We start from the raw sequence: 20267 nt of genomic DNA, 5'->3' as shown, positions 1-20267 counted from the left end.
GTCATATTTGAACAATGGGATTGTCATTCTGGTGGCATTAGCCACATCCTAGAACAATCACACTGAAGGATCCCATTGGCAGAGACAAACTAGTCTCTTGAAAATGTTTTTAAAAGCTTTATTTATCTCCTATATTGTTTGAATGAACTGAGCTCAGAAAACTGAACATTTGGAATTTTTATAGGATTCAAACATGAAATAGTTATGATCTGACAGACTGAGCTTATTTTAGTTTCCTATGTACTACAGAAATAAATAGATTTTCTTAATGGTTTAGCTTTTTAGAAGTTATACCACATTTTTAATGTATTTATAATAATTTGTGGTTTATGTGTAAAGATATTGTCACTAAGTCACCATCAAATACATAGGTGACTTAAGATGTTTTTGTTGTTTGAGGTGATTTGTTTCCATCGGATCATACTACTTTCCCTTTCAGAAGTTTTATAAAAAGTTACATGTTACTGCAAGATGGTGGTCTAATGATAAAGAAGCAGCTAATAAGTATGCCACTAGGTTTTGGTTTGGGCAAATTTTATGCTTCTTTGCAAACATCAGATTTTTACATTGGGTTCTGTTACACTTAAGATGTGACCAAGCTTTTGTCTATAACCAGTTGTAATGTGAAAAAAGATTCGTATGGAATAAGAACTATTGATATCATATTTGATTTTTAATAAACAATTTTCCAGTCCTTTTCTTCCAATCCTTAGGCCAATCTGATTTGTCTAATGTTATTGCCCTATAAATCGTTTGAAATCTTGGGGTTACTCAGTGGCAAGAGTTGACTGATGTTACCTCTAACAGAAGGGGCTCTGATAATGGCCCTGTTGCTTAGGTGTCCTTTAGTGGCTGGGAAATGAAGATTAGGAATCGCTGCATAGGCTTGGGGGGCATAGAAGACAGGAGCTCCAAGGTAGGTTGTGGTGGGATCATACACATGGCCCAAAGAGTAGGTATATTCTCCTTGCAGCATTGTTCCTCTTCCACCTGTGCCTCTGGTGTACCTAACATAACTGTCCTTGTCCACTGGTTTGGCCAAGGTCACTTCAATGGGGGAACCATCCAGCACCTGTTGTGGAGAAAAAGGAAAAAACAACATAAAAAGATATTAGGATAGTTAAGTGTGGCTGAGCCCTAATAATGTCTCCTTCTTAGTGTTTGACTATTTGCTGTGTGTTTAGTGAATGTTTCAATTACTCCCATCTTGTCTTTTTATAGGTTCGTGTTTGACTGCCACCTAGTTTTCCTCTGAGTGATTTTTGTTGGTAAGCCACACAAGATGCCAGCAGGTTTGACAATGATATATTGTCCATTGATATATTGGTTATGAATTTATAATCTAGATACAGTCACTGAAGGAAAAATTTATCCAATATTGTCTATTATGTGATATATGTTTTAAGTTACAAATTTATATAAGAACTCTTAGGCTTATTATGAGAGAAATATGATTTTCACTACTAGAAAAATAAAATACAGGTGAAGGAACTTAATGAAGGAATCATATGATCTGATGTAAAGTTGGGAGCTAATAAACAGGGGTGACAAGGGATTGGGATAAAGGGGGCAGGAGTGATACTGAGAATTCTCCAGTCATGCACTATTGAAACCACATTCTCAAAAATTACTGTAGTAATTCATTCTGTAATTGCAAATAGCTCCAGATGTTGAACATCATGACTGTATATGTCTACATGCGTAACTGACTCCTATATTCCATTTGCTTACTCAAGAAACAAAGATGGTTTTCAACAAATATTTGAGAGATTGATTTATTTTGTTACTAAAGGGACAAAGTGTTGTCAGAAAGCATTTATGGTTTCCTTTGAATGAAAAAAGATGGATCTCTATTTTATGTAAAGAAAGCAAATAGTATAAAATGTTTCCGTAAAAATTCCCTTTCACAGCAGCTGAATGTGTACCCTTAGCCCTCAATTTCATGTGTGACTCAGTAGTTGTTGGATGATTGAAGTCTGCTGGACAAAGCTGGTGTTTCATGGTCATCCTGGCCATTCTGGTCAGTGTCTGGAGCAATCTGTCCCTAGTTTCATGTGGACACCTTACTTTTTAGTAGTAGTAGCCAGTGTCAAATACAGTAGATGAAACACGCTGAAAGATGGATACAATCGATATTCAACAATCTAATATTGATATAATATTGATATAATTAGAAGAAAGAGACTTGGAATATTGAAAGAAGGAAGTGACCTTGAATATGTTTCTTTCTATTTTTAGTTCTGTCTTAAGGAAAATGAGGTGCTCACATAGATCTCTGCTTATAGGCACTTCCACATCAGGACATGTTTTGAATGGAATGATTCTTTACTGCCAAGTGAGATTTCTTATTGTAATATATTTTGTTCTGCACTTCTCTGCCCACTTCAACAGAATTTCAAACACCTACAACTGAATTCTAGACAAAGCACTGTATTTTAGTTATTTAGTTTAAACATTTCAAGAGATAAGACAATATCATATTGATCTCTATAGCTAAAGCCCAGAAAAATTTCTTTCACATCATAGATATCCACAAATATTTCTAAAACAAATGAATTATCATGTCCTAACTTCAATTTATAACATTTCTCTCCCAATAGGCTTCCCTTTCTGAGTCTGGTATCGGTCTCCCATTTCTTCCATTTGGAAAATTTATAATGATTTCTCCTGTGTCACCCCTATCTTCAGTCAGTTTCTGGACCCTTTGAGCTCATTTTCTGTAGTTCTGTGTAGATCTCTCTTCTATATTCCATTCCCACATTAGTTTAAGTCCTTATTTGGGTGACTGTAATAGCTTCATAGCTAGTTTCCTTACATCTCTCTCCACTCAGTAAGAAGTCACCTCTTACTAGGTTAATTTTCCTAAATTGTAAATATGATCATTATGTCACAAAAAACTTTGAAGTCTCATATTGTCTAATGAATTAAATATAAATATGTACAAGTATACAAAATATAAAAGTATACAGATCCTAAGAAAACCTATTTTTGCATACCACATTATAGTTAAATATAATATTTAGTATGTATTTGCTATTAATATTAAATATATTTAACTACATTATGTGTGAACATTGCTATAAAATATCTAGCTGCAAACACTGGGAATAATTTAAATACTTTTCTACTATAATTATTCCAGTGTAATTATTTAGCTTTTAATTTATAATTGGTTGTGTCTTCTCAGCAGTAATGCACACTCAGGACTGTTTCCAATTAGAGAAAAGCTAACTTACAAATTATTTTCAAAATAATAACATTTTTACAACACTAATTGTGATAATCAATGAAGAAGAAATAGTATTTTGTTTCATAGGCATGCACTTAAATATGCATTAATTTTTACTTTGTGGTTTTCTTTTGTATTTCAGAGCCATTCCCACAACCTAAGAGTCAAACAGTTTTGAAGACCTCCAAGGAGTGCGTACATCCCAGAAACCACTAAAGGACCTGGGTTGGGAGGTCCTCCTTTTATGCTTCAGATCTACTCCACACCAATCTCTAGCCTGCCCTCTGCTTTGGGAAGCTACTGTACTTGGAATCCTCTTTATAGCTTCCAGCCTTTCTGCATTATGATTGGATTTGGCCAATGAGGAACCCTGTCAGGAGGACACAAAGAGAGATAACAGTGACTTTGAGGCATTTATCCTCTGGTCTCCCTCTCTAAGAGATCACTTCGGGTCAGCCCTATCCCTCTACCAAAAATAACTACTCCTTTTGTAACACTAGCCCTCCATGATTCTCTCCCCTTTCAGAATTTCTATTAATTCTCCAGCCCCTGTGCTTTTGACTCCAGGAGTGTTATGAGCCCTAGGTTTCCGTAATATCTCTTTTGATTCCTCTACTTCCCACTCATACATCTGTAATTAATTCCTTTGTTATCTGTTTTCTGTTGGGATTTGGACTTATGCAAAGATCAATGGGTAAAACAACTAGGTGTGAACTATATTTTAAACAAATTGCTCTATATTTTACCCGTCTCCAATTTGGTGTTGTTCTTCTCAATTCTGGCCTTTAAGACTGATTCTGGTTTTCATTTTTTGTCTTTTGAAATTATACTCTTGAAATCATACCCAATTACCAAATATCTTTCTCTTACATATTATCTTCTCATATTCATGAAGAGTTTCTGATTTTTAAAATTAATTTTATTGGTACATTTTAGGTGTACAATATAATGACATTCATCATTGGAAATTTGTACCTTTACATAATATATCTTGGTTCTTCTTTTTTTCCCCTTCCCCTGCCCTTCCTTCAACCCCTCCATCCCACCCTATTTACAAAAACTTTGTTCCCATTTTTTCATTTTCTCATATTAATTCCATTCCCTTCTTTCCTTTCCCCTACCCCTCCCACTTCCCCTTCCCCTTTGACACTTTTCTTCCTATTTCACATTAACTATTATACCTTTTAGTCCTTATTTACACTTTCAGTTTCTCACACCAGAGAAGCTATTCAGTATTTATTTATACATGTGTGTCCTATTTATTTCACTTAAGAGCATGGCCTTAATGTGCATCCATTTAGCTATAAATGTCTCTAATTTCTCATTTTTTATGGCTGAGTAGTACTCCATTTAATCCCCCCCCCCCCATTTTCTTTACCCAGTCTCCAGTTGATGAGCAGTTGGGCTGTTTCCAAGATTTAGCTATTACAAATTGTGCTGCTATGAACATTGGTGCATATATATCACTGTGGTATGATTCTTTTAATTCTTTTGGGAAGATACCCAGCAGGGGAACAGCTGGGTCAAATGGGAATTCCAGCCTTAGTTCTTTGAGGTATCTCCATACTGATTTCCACAGTGGTTGCACCAGTCTGCACTCACACCAGCAGTGGAGAAGGGTTCCTTTTTCCCAACAGCCCCGCCAGCATTTGTTATTGGTTGATTTCATGATAGCAGCCATTCTTTCTGGGGTGAAGTGGAATCTCAGAGTTGTTTTCATTTGCATCTCTGGAATGACCAGTGATGTCGAACAGTTTTTCATATGTTTATTTGCTATTTCTACTTCTTTGAAGAGTTTCTGATTTTTGATAACTTACTTCTTTTTGTGAAATTTCATACTACTTTAAATCTCTTTTTTATGATATTATCTAACTGTACTTTGCACAGTTATTTGTATACATATTTGTTCAGGTGACTTTTAGATCTTTGATAAGCATGTTTGTTTTGATTTTGTGTGTGTGTGTCCTGGGCATTATTAGAAGATAAGTGGTTTACATAAGGTTTTCAGTGTTTATTAGATTGATGTATATATTATATCAGTTTCTCTAGAACACTCTAGATACTACTCTTATAAGCTGAGAGATCCTAAGCCTCCCACAGGTGGAAGATCAAATTCTGAGGGCAGAATGACAGCTATCTTGACATTTTTCTGACCACAGCCCCTTAAAATACACAGTACAGAAATAAGAGAAGTTGAGGAAGATCACCTTGAAATATTCGACTTTAAACCTTCTTCCTAAGAAAATGGAGGACCAGTAACTTGTTCAAATCAGAAAAACACTAGAGGTAGATTTGGATATAGTAGCTACATCTCCATTCTTTATTGTGTTTCCCATCATTTTAAATGACTGCAACAACTATGTCAGAGATGGGGAAAGCTGCGGTGTGATGGACTCAGCAATGCTTCTTTGAATAGAATATCCACACTGAACTTTGATAAAATCTGTGTATTTTTTTCTTTATCCTATATTACCTTTCCATTTAAAGCTTTCATAGCCTCAACTGCATCTTCTCGTTTACTGAAGTGCACAAAGGCATAGTCCCGGATTTTCTTCACTCTTTCCACAGCACCTGTAAATGGAGTGAAAGTAGTATTGTTAGCAAATTTGAGACAGCACTGAAAATGATGCAGTCAGCTTCCTTGACTGTAAGTCAAGATCCTATCAAGATTTTCATGTGTCCAGGTTTAAAATTCTATATATTGCACAAAAGATTTTGTTTATAATTTAAAAAATAAGTCTGACTTGTTATAATTAGTTATAAATCTGTTTTCTACTTTATAGATTATACAGTCTTGAACAATTTTAAAATTGTCTATTTATTTATTATTAGCACATATTTGCGGTACGTGATGAATATATTCATTGTGGGTAGCTGGTACATGTACATGAGCATTAAGTATAAGAATAGCATTTTACTTTTCATGTTATGTAATGTAAAAGATAATGCCCGGTAAAATATTGTTGAATTCAGTTGAACTCAATATTGGCCATCTCATAAGTCTATATTTAGATGCTTACTTTTTTATGCCCCTCACCAGAAGTATATCTGATCTCTTTCATCTCTTATAATAGAATTTTAGAGTTAGAAGAGATTTTAGCAGTGATTCACTTTCATTTTTCTTCAATTACTTTTACTTAATTATTAGGAAACTAATTCTGAAAAGATAAGTGACATTTATAGTCCACATAGCTGGGATCCAAAACCAGATGTCTTATATCCTATCCAATACTCTTTAAATAAAAAGGTAAGAAAGATAGGGCTGGGGATTTAGCTCAGTGGTTTTGCTGTCTGCTGCATAAGCACAAGGACGCGGGTTCAATCCCCGGTACCAAAAAAACAAAAAAGTAAGAAAGTTGTTTATGGAAGAATCTCTGAGAGCAAAGATTTTCTCCCATGCTATCATGATATCTAAAGGTTAAAAATATCATAGATATTTACTAATTTTATTCGAAGGAATGTTTTATGCAAAAGTACTTATGTATATACAAAGACTGTGCATACAGATATAAATTATACTCACTATTAAAATAGCAAACATAAAGCAATTCAATGTCCATTTTCATGGGAACAATTAAGTCTGGTAAATTTATATCAATACAAAAGAATCTTTAAAGAGAACAGAGTAAACCTCTGGATGGAAAGATTCAAGACTTATTGTTTGGTTTTAAAAGTTAGAAAATGAGATTATAGAATTATGTTTTAAAAATACCAACCCATATATATGTATATACATGTAGAAATATACACGTGAAGAAAGAGAACTGGAAAGATAGAAACCAAACCATTCATAATAAGGGTTACTTTCAGGAGTGGTAGGAAAAATTGAAGAGAATAAAAGAGACCTTCATATTTTAATTGGTATACTTCGGTATTTGACAAATATTTGCCAAGTTTATCTAGATTGTTGTGTAAAAGTAAAACAAACTAACCTAGCCTATTTTTAGGTAGAGGAATTATTGTGCATACTTATGGCAACATGTAAACATAAAAATAGTAGTTGTGCCAGGATATTTTAATATTCTATTTAAAAAATATTGTTTCTTACTCATTTTTAAAAACAGACTTTTGTGCAGAGCGAAGGTAAGATGGAAACTGTTTAATCACCAACATGGAAATTATCCATTTTTTAAAAATTAAATTCTTTTATTGGTACATTGTAGGTACACAACACAATTACATTTCTCATTGGGAATTGTATCTTTACATAATGCATCTTGGTTCTTATTTTTTTCCCATTTCTAGCCCTCCCTTCACACCCTCCACCCTTCCCTATTTACAAAGAGTTTATTTTCATTTTTTCCATTTCTAATCATTTGTCCTTTCCCTTCTTTCCTTTCCCCTGCCCCTCCCACTACCTCTACCCCTTTGGACTTTTTCTTCCTATTTTGCATTATCGATTATTCATTTTAATCATTGGTACATTTTAGGTATCCAATATAATGACATTCATCATTGGAAATTTGCACCTTTACATAGTCTCTCTTGGTTCTTATTTTTCACCCTTGCCCAGCCCTCCCTTCAACCCCCCCATTCCTCCCTATTTTCAAAGATTTTATTCCTATTTTTCCATTTTCTCATATTAATCCCATTCCCTTCTATCCTTTCCCCTAGCCCTCCCACTTCCTTCCCCTTTGCCCCTTTTCTTCCTATTTCACATTACCTATTATACATTTTATTTTTTTGACCTATTATACATTTTAGTCCTTATTTACACTTTCAGTTTATCACATGACAGAAACTATTCGGTATTTACACATGTGTGTCCTCTTTATTTCACTTAAGAGTATCACCTCAATGTTCATCCACTTAGCTATAAATGTCTCTAATTTTTCATTTTTTATGGCTGAGTACTACTCTATTTTATTAAAAACCCCACATTTTCTTTATCCAGTCTCCAGTTGATGGGCATTTGGGCTGTTTCCAAGTTTTAGCTATTACAAACTGCACTGCTATGAACATGGGTGCACATATATCACTGTGGTATGATTCTTTTAATTCTTTGGGGAAGATCCCCAGCAGTGGAATAGCAGGGTCAAATGGGACTTCCAGTCCTAGTTCTTTGAGGTATCTCCATACTGATTTCCACAGTGGTTGCACCAGTCTACACTCCCACCAGCAGTGGAGCAGTGTTCATCTTTCCCCACAGCCCCTCCAGCATTTGTTATTGGTTGATTTCATGATAGCAGCCATTCTTTCTGGAGTGAAGTGGAATCTCAGCGTTGTTTTCATTTGCATCTCTCGAATGACCAGTGATGTGGAACATTTTTTCATGTATTTATTTGCTATTTCTACTTCTTTGTCTGAGAAAAGTCTGTTCATTTCAAATGCCCATTTTCGGATTGGGTCTTTAAATTTGGGAGGTCTGACCTTTTTAAGTTCTTTATAGATTCGAGATAGTAGACCTTTGTCTGAGGAAGAGCAGGTGAAGATTTTTTCCCACATTGCGGGTTGTCTCTTCACACTGCTGGTGGTTTCTCTTGCTGTGCAGAAACCTTTTAATAAGAAGAGATCCCACTTGTTGATTGTTTGTGCTAGTTCATGGGCAACTGAGGTTTTGTTCATAAAATCTTTTCCTACACTGATGTCTTCAAGGGTTCTACGTAACCTCTGTTCCAACTGGTTCAGAGTGTCTATTTTAATATTTAGATCTTTAATCCATTTTGATTTTAGTTTAGTTCATGGTGAGAGATACAGGTCTAGTTTTAATCTTTAGCGAGTTGAAGCCCAATTTTTCTAGCACCATTTATTAAAGAGGCTATCTTTCCTCCAGTGAGGGTGTTTGGCTCCTTTGTCAAAGATGAGATGGCTGAGTGTGTCTGGCATTGTTTCTGCATCTTCTAATCTGTTCCACTGATCCTCAAGTCTGTTTCTTTGCCAGTTCCATGCTGTTTTCATCACTGTAGCTTTGTAGTATAGTTGGAGGTTGGGGGTTGTGAAACCCCCTGCCATGTCTCTGTTACCTAGAATTGCTTTTGCTATTCTGGGTCTCTTTTTCCAAATGAATTTTTGGATTGTCTTCTCAAGGTCTATGAAGTATGCTGCTGGGATCTCAATTGGAATTGCATTAAATCTATATAGCAGTTTTGGAAGTATGGCCATTTTCACTATATTAATCCTTCCTACCCAGGAGCAGGAGATGTCTGTCCATTTTCTGATATCATCTTCAATCTCTCTTTTCAGAATGCCATAGTTTTCAGAGAAGAGGTCTTTGATTTCTTTCATTAGGTTGATTCCTAGGTATTTCAGTTTTTTGGATGCTATTGTGAAAGGAATTATTTGCCCTGTTTCTCTTTCAGTGAGCCTGTCATTCATGTAGAGGAAAGCTATTGATTTTTGTGTGTTGACCTTGTAACCAGCTACTTGACTGAATTTGGTCATTAAGTCTAGAAGACTTTTGATGGAGTTCTTGGGGTCTTCTATACACAGTATCATGTCATGCAAATAATGACAATTTGATTTCTTCATTTCTTATCTTTATTCCTTTTATTTCTTTCTCTTGTGTAATTGCCATGGCTAATGTTTCGAGAACTATATTGAACAAGAATGGTGATAGTGGACATCCTTGTCTTGTTTCTGATTTTAGTGTGAAGGATTTCAGTTTTTAACCATTTAGTATGATATTGGCTGTTGGTTTTTCATAGATGGCTTTTATCAGTTTGAGGTAGAGACCATCTATTCCAATTTTTGTAGGGTTTTTATCATAAATGCATGTTGGATTTTGTCAAATGCTTTTTCTGCATCTATGGAGATAATCATATGGTTTTTGTCCTTGGCTCTATTGATATACTGTATTACATTAATTGATTTTCGTATATTGAACCATCCCTGCATCCCTGGGATGAATCCCACTTGATCAGGGTGTATGATCTTCTTGATGATCTTCTGCATTCTGTTTGCCAGTATCTTATTAAGGATTTTTGCATCTGTGTTCATTAGTGAGATTGGCCTATAGTTCTCTTTTTCAGTTGGGTCTTTCTCTGCTTTGGGGATCAAGGTGATGCTTGCTTCCAGGAATGAATTTGGGAGTATTGCTTCCCTTTCAATTTCATTGAAGAATTTCAACAGTAGTGGCAGCAGTTCCTCTCTAAATGTCTTGTAGAATTCAGCAGTGAAGCCATCAGGGCCTGGGCTTTTCTTAGTTGATAAGTTTTTAATTACATTTTCAATTTCATTGGTTGATATTGGGTTGTTCAGAATTTTTAGGTCTTCTTCGTTCAACTTTGGTAATTCATTTGTATCTACGAATCTGTCCATTTCTTCTGTGTTGTTCATCTTATTGGCATATAGGTTCCAGAAGTAGGTATTGATGATCCTCTGGATTTCTGCTGTGTCTATTGTAATTTCACCCTTTTCATTCCTAATTGCATGAATTTGGGCCTTTTCTTTCCTTTTTCTGACAAGGTTGGCTAAGGGTTTGTTAATTTTGTTGATTCTTTTGAAGAGCCAACTCTTGGCTTCATTGATTTTTTGTATTGTTCTCTTAGTCTCCATTGCATTGATTTCTCCTCTGATCTTTATAATTTCCTCCCTTGTATGAGCTCTGGGGTTGTCCTGCTCTTCTTTTTCTAGAAACTTGAGGTTCAGCATCAGGTTGTTTAATTGGGCTCGTTCTGTGTTCCTAATATGTGTATTCACTGCTATGAATTTCCCTCATATGTATGCTTTCATTTTGTCCCATAGATTCTGATATGTTGTATTGTCATTGTCATTTAATTGAAGGAACCGTCTGATTTCTTCTTTAATTTCCTCTGTGACCCATTGGTTGTTCAGAAGTGTGTTGTTCAAGTTCCATGTGTTTATGAAATTTTTTGAGTTTCTTTTGCTATGGATCTCCAATTTCATCACACTATGGTCTGATAATATACAGGGGATAACTTCAATTCCTTTGCACTTACTTAAACATGTTCTATGTGTGAGTATGTGGTCTATTTTGGAGAATGACCCATGTGCAGCTGAGAAGAATGTGTATTCTGATTTTGTGGGGTGGAAGACTCTGTAAACATTTGTTAAGTTCATTTGTTCAAGAGTTCGATTGAGTTGTAGTATTTCATTACTTATTTTTAGTCTAGTTGATCTATCTATTTTTGACAGTGGGGTGCTGAGATCCCCCACTACAATTGTTGTAGTGCATATATGACTTTTTATGTCCGTTAGTATTTGTTTTATATAGCTGGGCACACTAGTGTTTGGTGCATAGATATTTATGATTGTTGTCTCTTCCTGTTGAATTTTTCCTTTAATAAGGATGTAGTGTCCTTCTTCATCTCTCTTCATCAGTGTTGGTTTGAAATCTACTTGATCTGCAAAGAGGATAGCTACTCCTGCTTTTTTTCAGGTTCCTGTCTCATGGAGTATTGTTTTCCACCCTTTAACTTTCAGTCTATGAGTTTCCTTTTGAATTAAGTGTGTTTCTTGTATGCAGCATATTGTTGGATTTTGATTCTTGACCCATTCTGCCAGTCTATTTCTTTTGATTGGTGAATTGAGACCATTAATGTTGATGGTTATAACTGAAACGTATTGACTTGTCATTGCCATGACTTTTTCTTTCTGTTGGGTTCTCCCCCTTTACATTTAATTTCTTGTCATTCCAGATGGGTTCATTCTGCTTTGCTTCCTGGGGTTGTGATCCTCAATGTCTGTTCCTAGGATATTGTGTAAAATTCTTTGGTGTGCTGGTTTGGTATTCATGAAGTTCCTAAGGTGGTCTTTGTCATGAAAGTATCTTATTTCTCCATCCATTTTGAAAGATAGTTTTGCAGGGTACATCCATCTGGGTTGGAGGCTGTTTTCTTTTAGGGCTTGGAATATGTCACTCCAAGCTCTTCTTGCCTTGATGGTTTGTGTTGAGAAGTCTGCTGTGATTCTGATGGGCTTTCCTTTGTATGTGATTTGTTTCTTTTCTCTAACTGCTTGTAGAACTTTGTTCTTCTGTTGAGTTTCTGGAATCTTAACAATTATATGCCTATGTGTAGATTTTTTTGATCAAGGCTATTTGGAGTCCTATATGCCTCACTTATCTGTATGTCAAGCTCTTTTCCCCTGCTTAGGAAGTTTTCTGCCATTTTTTCTGTGAAGAGTTTTTTTATGTCATCTGCACTCTCTCCTGTTTCTTCATTGACTCTGATCAGTCTTATGTTATTCTTTTTTTGCATCATCTAGCAGCTGCTGGATTGATTTCTCATGTTCCTTTATAATTTTGAAGCAATTTTTCTTTTCCTGGTCACTAATTGCAATCTTATCTTCTATATCTGAAATTCTGTCCTCACATTGGCTCATTCTGCTGTGTAGACTTTCAATGTAGTTTTTCATGTCCTGGAAATCTATTTGCATCTCCTTTATGGATTCCATTTGTTTCCCGTGTTGGGATTCCATCATGTTCCTGAGCTCCTCTCTAGATTTATTAATCATGTCTTGCACTAGGGGCACAATTTCTCCTGTTATCTGAGAAATTATTTCAGATTTCATTTTTCCCAGATCCCCTTTTGTTGCCAGTTCAGTGGGTCCAGGTGGTTGAGTATCAGAGTGTTCCATCTCATTTCCTTTTGCGGTTGCTGTAGGTGATCTGGAAGTCTGGTTTTAAGACTTATTTATATGTTTTCTCATTTCAACTGGGTGAGGGGGCTGTTGGCGCCTGCATGGATTACCTCCTCTGAGCTGGGAGAGGTGTGACAGGGGCTTGGAGCAGCAGTAGGGTTGGTGGCCCAAAAGCCCTTTCCTGTGGGCTGGGAGCAGTGGGAGGGATGGTGATGGGGAAGCCCCTTCTCTGGACAGGAGCAGTGGGATGGTGGCTCAGAAGCCCCTACCTCTGGGCCGGGAGCAGCGGGACTCAGTACCGTGGTCTGCTGGTCCGGTGTCCTCTGCGTCTTTGTAGTGTGGAACCACGTGGCTGTACAGAGGAGCGGGGGTGGGGGTCCAGAGGATTGTTGCCGGGGTGCGGGCTGATTAGGCGTGTTCCGCGCAAGTCAGGACCTCCATAGGGCGTGGGCAGACCTGTCTGTCTGCAGCAGGGTGATTCGGTGTCTTCCACTTGACTTGGGACCTCAGTAGGGCATGTGCAGACCTGCCTGTCTGCAGAGGGGTGATTCCGAAATTATCCTCTTTAGTTTACACCTATTTGTATGTGTCTTGAGAGGCTGTTTTCTTCTTTTCCCCTTGATTCCCAGACACAATGTGGGATGAGACATTATATGGAAAAATAAGAAGAGAAGAAAATATTTCTGCCTTTTCTCATCAACATTCAGTTAGCCTTTTAGATTCAAGGTCACAAAGGCAGTTACAGTTTCTACTCTACCACAGGTTTCAAAGACCATGAATTACCTTTTTTTTCTGAAATACAAGCAGACCTGTAAATCTAATTTAAAATACTGTGATGCTTCTCTTTCCTCTCCTTTTAGCATTGACTTCATATGGCAGTGGTTACAGAGAAAAGTTGTCTGGCTGTACTAAAGGTATCTAGTCCACAGAGCATGCATCATTTAATTCACTGAAATTCCAACTTGACCCTTGCAGTATAAGATGTGGATAATTATTATGGCTCAGCTCCATGGCTTGTTTGAGTGGTTGGGAAGAGGCCAGCCAGAATGACCCCTACCTTTCCAGTCTTTGCTGTTTGTGTCTCAGTGTCACTCTCTCTGAGGCTCCCTTACCTAGTCTGTTATGTCTCTGGGAACAAGGGTATGCTTCAGAAGCATCTTGGGATCATCTGCACCCAGCTCCCAGGCAGCACCTTGGACACAGGGATCACTCAATAAATACCCATGAAATGAGGGAACATTATCAGCCAATGCATACTTCAACTTCAGTATACCTGTAATGCCACTACTTGGGAGGCTGAGGCAGGAAGAGAGCAAGTTCCAGGTTAGTCTGGGAAACTTAGTGAGACAGTCTCCAAAAAATAAAAAGGCCTGGGGTATTCCCTGGTTTCAATCCCCAGTACTACCAAAAACAAGCAAACAAACAAACAAACAAACAACTCCAACAGAACAAAGACAACAATCCCCAATAAAAAACCCTACACAACCTCCAAACAATAGCAAATCCAAAACCAAAAGAACCAAAAAAACCCAACAAAACAAAATAAACCCCCCAAACCCCAACAAACAAATCAAAATACAAATGAACCAGAAAAATTAGAAAGTAAGAGTTTGTGTTATAAAAGTTGGCTTTCTCTACAATAGCATTTACTCTATGGTAAATTATGGCTTATTATTTTTAACATATTTCTTTTTTAGTGCACAGGAGTTTATTGATTGGTCATCATTTAACAGAGGGTGAGGCCATAGAATATTGGTAGTCATTATTTGTGGTTCATTCATTAGAAAAGAAGAAAACTCTGAATTCATAGGGAATTGGAAAAATATTAAGAACTCAAAGTACAGCCCCTTGTTCAAGCAGCACCAGCTTTATCAGGAAACTGAACAGAAGTGTAAATTTATAGGCCCAGTGTGGCAAGCAAGGTGTGTTTTACCAGGACCTCTAGGTGATCCTGGTGCTGCCGAAATGCACTAGGGAAATCAGATTTTGTACTACAATTAGAATTATAGCAGATACCCTTAGGCTACACTGGGAAAGAACATACATTTTCTGGCTCCAGTTTCAGTTTTGATTGTCATTTGTGTTTCTCAGTGGCAATATAATGTTTTCCAGATTAATTAGTGTAAAAATGATACATGGTCAGATATTTGCAGGGAATATGCAGGTTGCTCCAAGGGAGTCAGATTTTAGATAGAATTCTTAAATGGTATTTTCTTGTTTCCAAGAATGTTGGTAGATAATTATACCCTTGATACATTATATCCTTTCACTGGAAAAGGAGCTGGTTAGCTCTGACTTCTCCCTCTGCATGCAGCAGATGTCTGCTAGTCAACTTACTCTTGGCAATTCATATTCATTTGTAGAATTCTGAAAAGGATAATCTATAATCTATATGTTATTATAGAACCCTGAAAGTTGAGCCATTAGAATCAGGATGTACTCCAGAATCCTGAAATTTTTGGACAGACTTTAGGCTTTAGACTCAATGGGGAGAGAGAAAGTGAGGAGGAGGAGGAGAGGAGGAGGAGGAGGAGGAGGAGGAGGAGGAGGAGGAGGAGGAGGAGGAGGAGAGAGGGGGGGGAGAGAGATTGAGAGATCTAGCATTTATTATTTTCATAGACTGGGTACTGAGGAAACATCTGTCTTCAATAGACTAATACACAGACCAGGAAAGCTGATAATCAGTAACCATAAAAGGAAGCACCCTTTTAGTAGTTTCTCATTCTAGCCTTTTTCAATAAAAGGTGCTTTTTAGTTACATAAAAATAAATATCATTCACCCTGGGAAGGCAGAAAACTAACACAGGATGTGGAGGCAGGACAAAAGAGCGATAATTCATACACACATATCTGTGGCTGTGACCACAAGAGGTCGATTTTCAGATCTCAGCTTACATATAACTTCTCCTAAGCATGAGTTTTCTTGCATGGCGGGAATAGGCTGTCCTGGATATTTTCTTGGATCATCTTCAACTCCTTCCATACACATACTGCACCTGTCAGTTCTTCCCACAGTGCCTGGCACATAGGATCTACTGAAGGAGCAAGAGTTGCACGAATGAGTACATGGAATGAGGTTGGGTGTGAGGCCCACAGAGTTTATACTTGGTGTCTGTACTCTCTAGCTATGTGACCCTGGGCAAGCTGCTTAACTACTCTGGGCTCTAGTCTTATTATCTAGAAAATAATGAAACTGACAAAGTAATCTGCAATAGGGACATTGTGATGAATCAACGACATGCTGTGAATATGCCTAGTGTCATGCTTGGTGCACAGTGAAGCAGTCTGCAGTTTGCAGTTTTCTATATTAGCTTTGGGTCCATAGCTATTGGCATGGAGCCACACACCATTATACTAACATGGCAGAGAAGGCAGAGTTCTTGAGGCAAAGGAAGACAGATTTTTGGAGATGCTTTACAAGGAGAAAAATGACATCCTTACTAATTGTCTTAGGGGAGAATCATCTGCTTATCATCCTATTATACCTGAAGTAGCACCCAGAGTTGGGAACAGACAAAATGAATGTGTAAAGTAAATATTCTCAGGTGGTTTAACATGATAGCACCATGGTCCATGCTTGTCAACATCCTGGAGAGTTTACCTGGAGCCTGATAAAGTCTGTCATGGAAAGATGGTGCTACTATGATAACCACAGGCTGGCATTGCCCAGTGTGTTCCAAGACACACTAATTTCACAGGATGGTCTGCCACAAAGGAGGAACCACGCTCCAAATGTTTGGGATATGAGGGACCTTTCATCTCTCCTCAGAGATTTCAAAGCATGCTAGACGGCTAGCGACTCCAAGTCCTGTAATAAAGAAACCTGCTTAATTGTGCAGAATGTGGTGATTAAACTTATTTGATCACATAGCCCTTTTATCAGTAACATCAGCTAACAGTTCATAAAACTGATATTCAGAAATGGTTTGGGGAAATGCTCATTTGGGCATTGTTTTGTAAAATGCTTTACCTTTCTCAGTGTCATACTTCCATATGGAGAAGAAAGAAACAGAGTGTCAACATTACAGTTTAGAATTGATACTGAGAAGTATGGACAAGATGAGTAGCAGCTCTAGTCCTTTCCCTTTCTCATCATGCAAATGAACTGACACCTCCCTACTTATGTACCTAAAGTGACAAATATATTGCAAGAGATCAGTAGTTCTCAACTGGAGACAGTTTTTGCCACATCTAGGGTACATTTGGCAATGTCTGTAGATTCTTTTGGTTTTTACATTTTGAAGATTACTACTGGTCGGAGAGTCCTACTGGAATCTACTGTGAAAGGTCAGGTGCTGTTGAATATCTTACAATCTACTGGGCAGATTCCCACTACCAAGAATCGTGTGTTCCAAAATGGCAGCAGTGCTGAGTTGAAAAATCCTGTCTTAGACATGTAGTTATGCCCATACATTCATTAAAAGAGCAAATATTTATTGAGCATTTATTATATCTTAGGTTCACAAACTGACTCAGGACTGAGGAGATAACAGAAAAGAACTCGTGGAATTTATAGCTTAGTTAAGGAAACAATGTATTTATTAAATAATCACAGAGATAATTATAAGATAATAACATTGTTAAGTGGTGAGAAAACATGTGTCCCTATTTTCTAATTCAAAGATGGGATATAATTTGAGTAATCTATATTTAATTATGAGAATGAGCTAAATTAAAGTTTTTAAACTTATAGAAAGTAACCTTAAGTATAAATGCTTTTAAATAACATTTTGAAGAAGTAATTTCACATGAATGTCTTACCTGGTTTAATATTGTTGAATTCCCTTTCAATTATCTCTTCAGAGGTAGACAGCATAAGGTTTCTTACATACAAGATTTTCACTGAAGACATTGTGTCTTCGTCAACTTCCACTTCTGGTTCTGCCCAGTCTACTGCAATCGGATGTCCCCATAACTGAATTCTTCCTGTTGCAAATGATCACAGGTGTGATTAATTATTTAGAAATCAGGGTAACATCATCTCAGTTCATACTGATGGCCTTTTAAATTGAACTGACCCTTGAGGTATTGGATGAGCAAGACCATTAAAGAGGTTGTTATTGATCTTAAGACATTCAGATAAATGTCAGAGTTGGCTAGGAGGTGACTAGTGGCTTGTTATAATGATTCATTATAGAGGGAAGGAGTATGTGGTCTGAAATGGAGCAGAAATGAGAGCGTGGTGGGCATGTTTGGCTCTTAGAACAGCTTTTACCGGGTGAAGGTAATTGTTTAAGGGGAGAAAGAAAGAGTGCATTTGGGCTCAGACACAGCGTCTGACTTCATGAAATAAATATTCAAAAGCTCACTGGGTCATATGTCTGCTGCTGTTGGAGTCTGTGGTGTTTTACTATCCAGGCACCAACACTGAGATGTCCACAAAGAATTATTTGGGCAACTAATTTTTTCCTTCTATCTTCCCTTTATTCCTTTCTCTTCCTCTTCTTCACCCAGATGTGTTTCCAGGGATTAATCATCACCTTCTTACTCTGTCACAGCGCATGTAAAGTCTCAGGTACATGAGTATAGTTCAGGCACCCTGGTTTGTTCTCTGTTCCTCACACTTAGTCAACACTCAGACCAACTGTGTCTTTCCTAATCCTGTCAGGACATGAGTAACTTGGGAGTTTAAAGAAAATAATATATCCTAATTAAGAAGACAGATGAAGAGCAATAGAGAAGTCTATGCTGAGAGATTTAAGTCTCTTCAAAGGGTAGATTTATCCAGCACTATATATTTTTGCATTCTTTTTTTTGCTTATATCAAGTTAATTTTTTAATTAGAGTACTTTATGGATTTGGATGTCATTCCAGCACAGGAGTCGTGCTAATGTTCTCTGTATCATTCCAGTTTGTGGATTTGTGCTGCTGAAATGGGTACATTCAAGGTTTTTTTTCTTAAATTCTTTTATTGGCACATTTTAGGTATACAATACGTTTACATTTATCATTGGGTATTTGTACCTGTACATGATATATCTGGGTTCTTATTTTTTCCCTATTCCCTGTCCTCCCTTCACCACCTCTACACTTCCCTATTTACAATAACTTTGTTTCCATTTTATCCTTTTCTCATAATTTTTCCTTTCCTTTCTTTCCTTTTCCCTTTCTTTCCCACTTCCCCTTCCCCTTTGGACCTTTTCTTCCTATTTCAAATTATCAATTATTCGTTTTAACCATGTTAATCCTTATTTACACTTTCAATTTCTCACACTAGAGAAACTATTCGGTATTTACACATGTGTGTCCTATTTATTTCACTTAAGAGTATGGCCTCGATACGCATCCATTTAGCTATAAATGTCTATATTTTCTCATTCTTTATGTCTGAGTAGTACTCCATTTTATTATTAAAAACTCACATCTTCTTTATCCAGTTTCCAGTTGATGGGCACTTGGGCTGTTTCCAAGCTTTCGCTATTACAAACTGTGCTGCTATAAACATGGGTGAGCATATATCACTGTTGTATGATTCTTTTAATTCTTTGGGGAAGATACCCAGCATGGGAATAGCTGGGTCAAATGGGACCTCTAGTGCAACCACTGTGGAAATCAGTATGGAGATACCTCAAAGAACTATTTTTGCATTCATATAATAATAATTTGCGTTTTTTACACCGTGTTTCCAATGTGCCTTTTCAGTTTTTTCTCACAGTAGCCTTGTCGGGGAAGGTAATGACTCCTAACTTTATAGAAGAGAAAAGATCTTTAGAGAGGATAAGTTGTCCAGAACTATTTCCCTTCACCTCCTTTCTCCTTTGTTGTTTGTAACTCAGCTCTTGCACGTCTATGAGGTTCAGACTCACATTGAACTGATAAGAAGAGGGAAAGAGTCAATTCAAATTCTAGTTTTTTGAGGGATGAAAATGCTGAGGACTAAAACCAGGACACTCACACTGAGCTGCATTCCGAGTCCTTTATAATTTTTAATTTTGAGACAAGATTTCACTGAGTTGCCCAGGCTGGGCTCAACCTTGCGATCTGCTTCTTTCTGCCTCCCAGGTCCCTCACTTCTCTGCCTGGTAAGTTCTAAATTTGATGGGAAACCTAAATTGTTTGTTATTCATTGGTTTGAAACAAGCTATATCCTATAAACAATATAAAGCTTGAGAGGACAAAACTGGGAATTTTCAGTGTTGTCAAGCATTTTTTTTGTTTAATTATTACATGTAAAGGCAAGTATTTTCAACTAAAATATATATATTTATTCCTTAAAGTGGTCTTTAGCACAAAGGTGCCAAGGACACACAATTCAGAAAGAATAGTGTCTTTACCAAATGGTATGGAGCACACTGGATATCCATTTACAGAACCATGAAACTGGATCCTTTTCTCCTACCATATAAAAATCTACTCAAATGAATTAAAAACTGTCAAGATGCATAACTGTAAAAGTGCAAGAAGAAAACATGGGGCAAAGTTTCTTGATAATGTTCTGTGCAATAATTTGTTTGCGATACTCCTAAAAGCACAGGCAACAAAACAAAAAGAGAAAAAT

General features: G+C 36.9%; 1 protein-coding gene and 1 non-coding gene across 4 annotated transcripts in view; both read right to left on the bottom strand.

Moving 5' to 3' along the window:
• Positions 1-20267, bottom strand: part of A1cf (APOBEC1 complementation factor) — a 104469-nt gene that overhangs the window by 10172 nt on the left and 74030 nt on the right. For all 3 annotated transcript variants that reach the window (XM_004858325.4, XM_004858326.4, XM_021239115.2), the window contains 3 exons: positions 17531-17695; positions 5703-5800; positions 799-1072 (listed from right to left, as the gene is read on the bottom strand). In XM_004858325.4, coding sequence (XP_004858382.1) covers positions 799-1072; positions 5703-5800; positions 17531-17695 — 537 coding nt within the window. The remainder of the gene's footprint in view (positions 1-798; positions 1073-5702; positions 5801-17530; positions 17696-20267) is intronic.
• LOC147825634 (U6 spliceosomal RNA) lies at positions 18544-18650 on the bottom strand. Its single transcript, XR_015440631.1, has one exon. It is a non-coding gene; the product is annotated as a U6 spliceosomal RNA (small nuclear RNA).

The sequence above is a fragment of the Heterocephalus glaber genome, unplaced genomic scaffold (genome assembly GCF_053883595.1).
Source record: "Heterocephalus glaber isolate CG9 unplaced genomic scaffold, H.glaber_assembly_v1.0 deba00001497, whole genome shotgun sequence".
NCBI lineage: Eukaryota > Metazoa > Chordata > Mammalia > Rodentia > Bathyergidae > Heterocephalus > Heterocephalus glaber.
The sequence above is the reverse complement of the archived record's forward strand: the minus strand, read 5'-3'. Positions and strand labels throughout refer to the sequence as shown.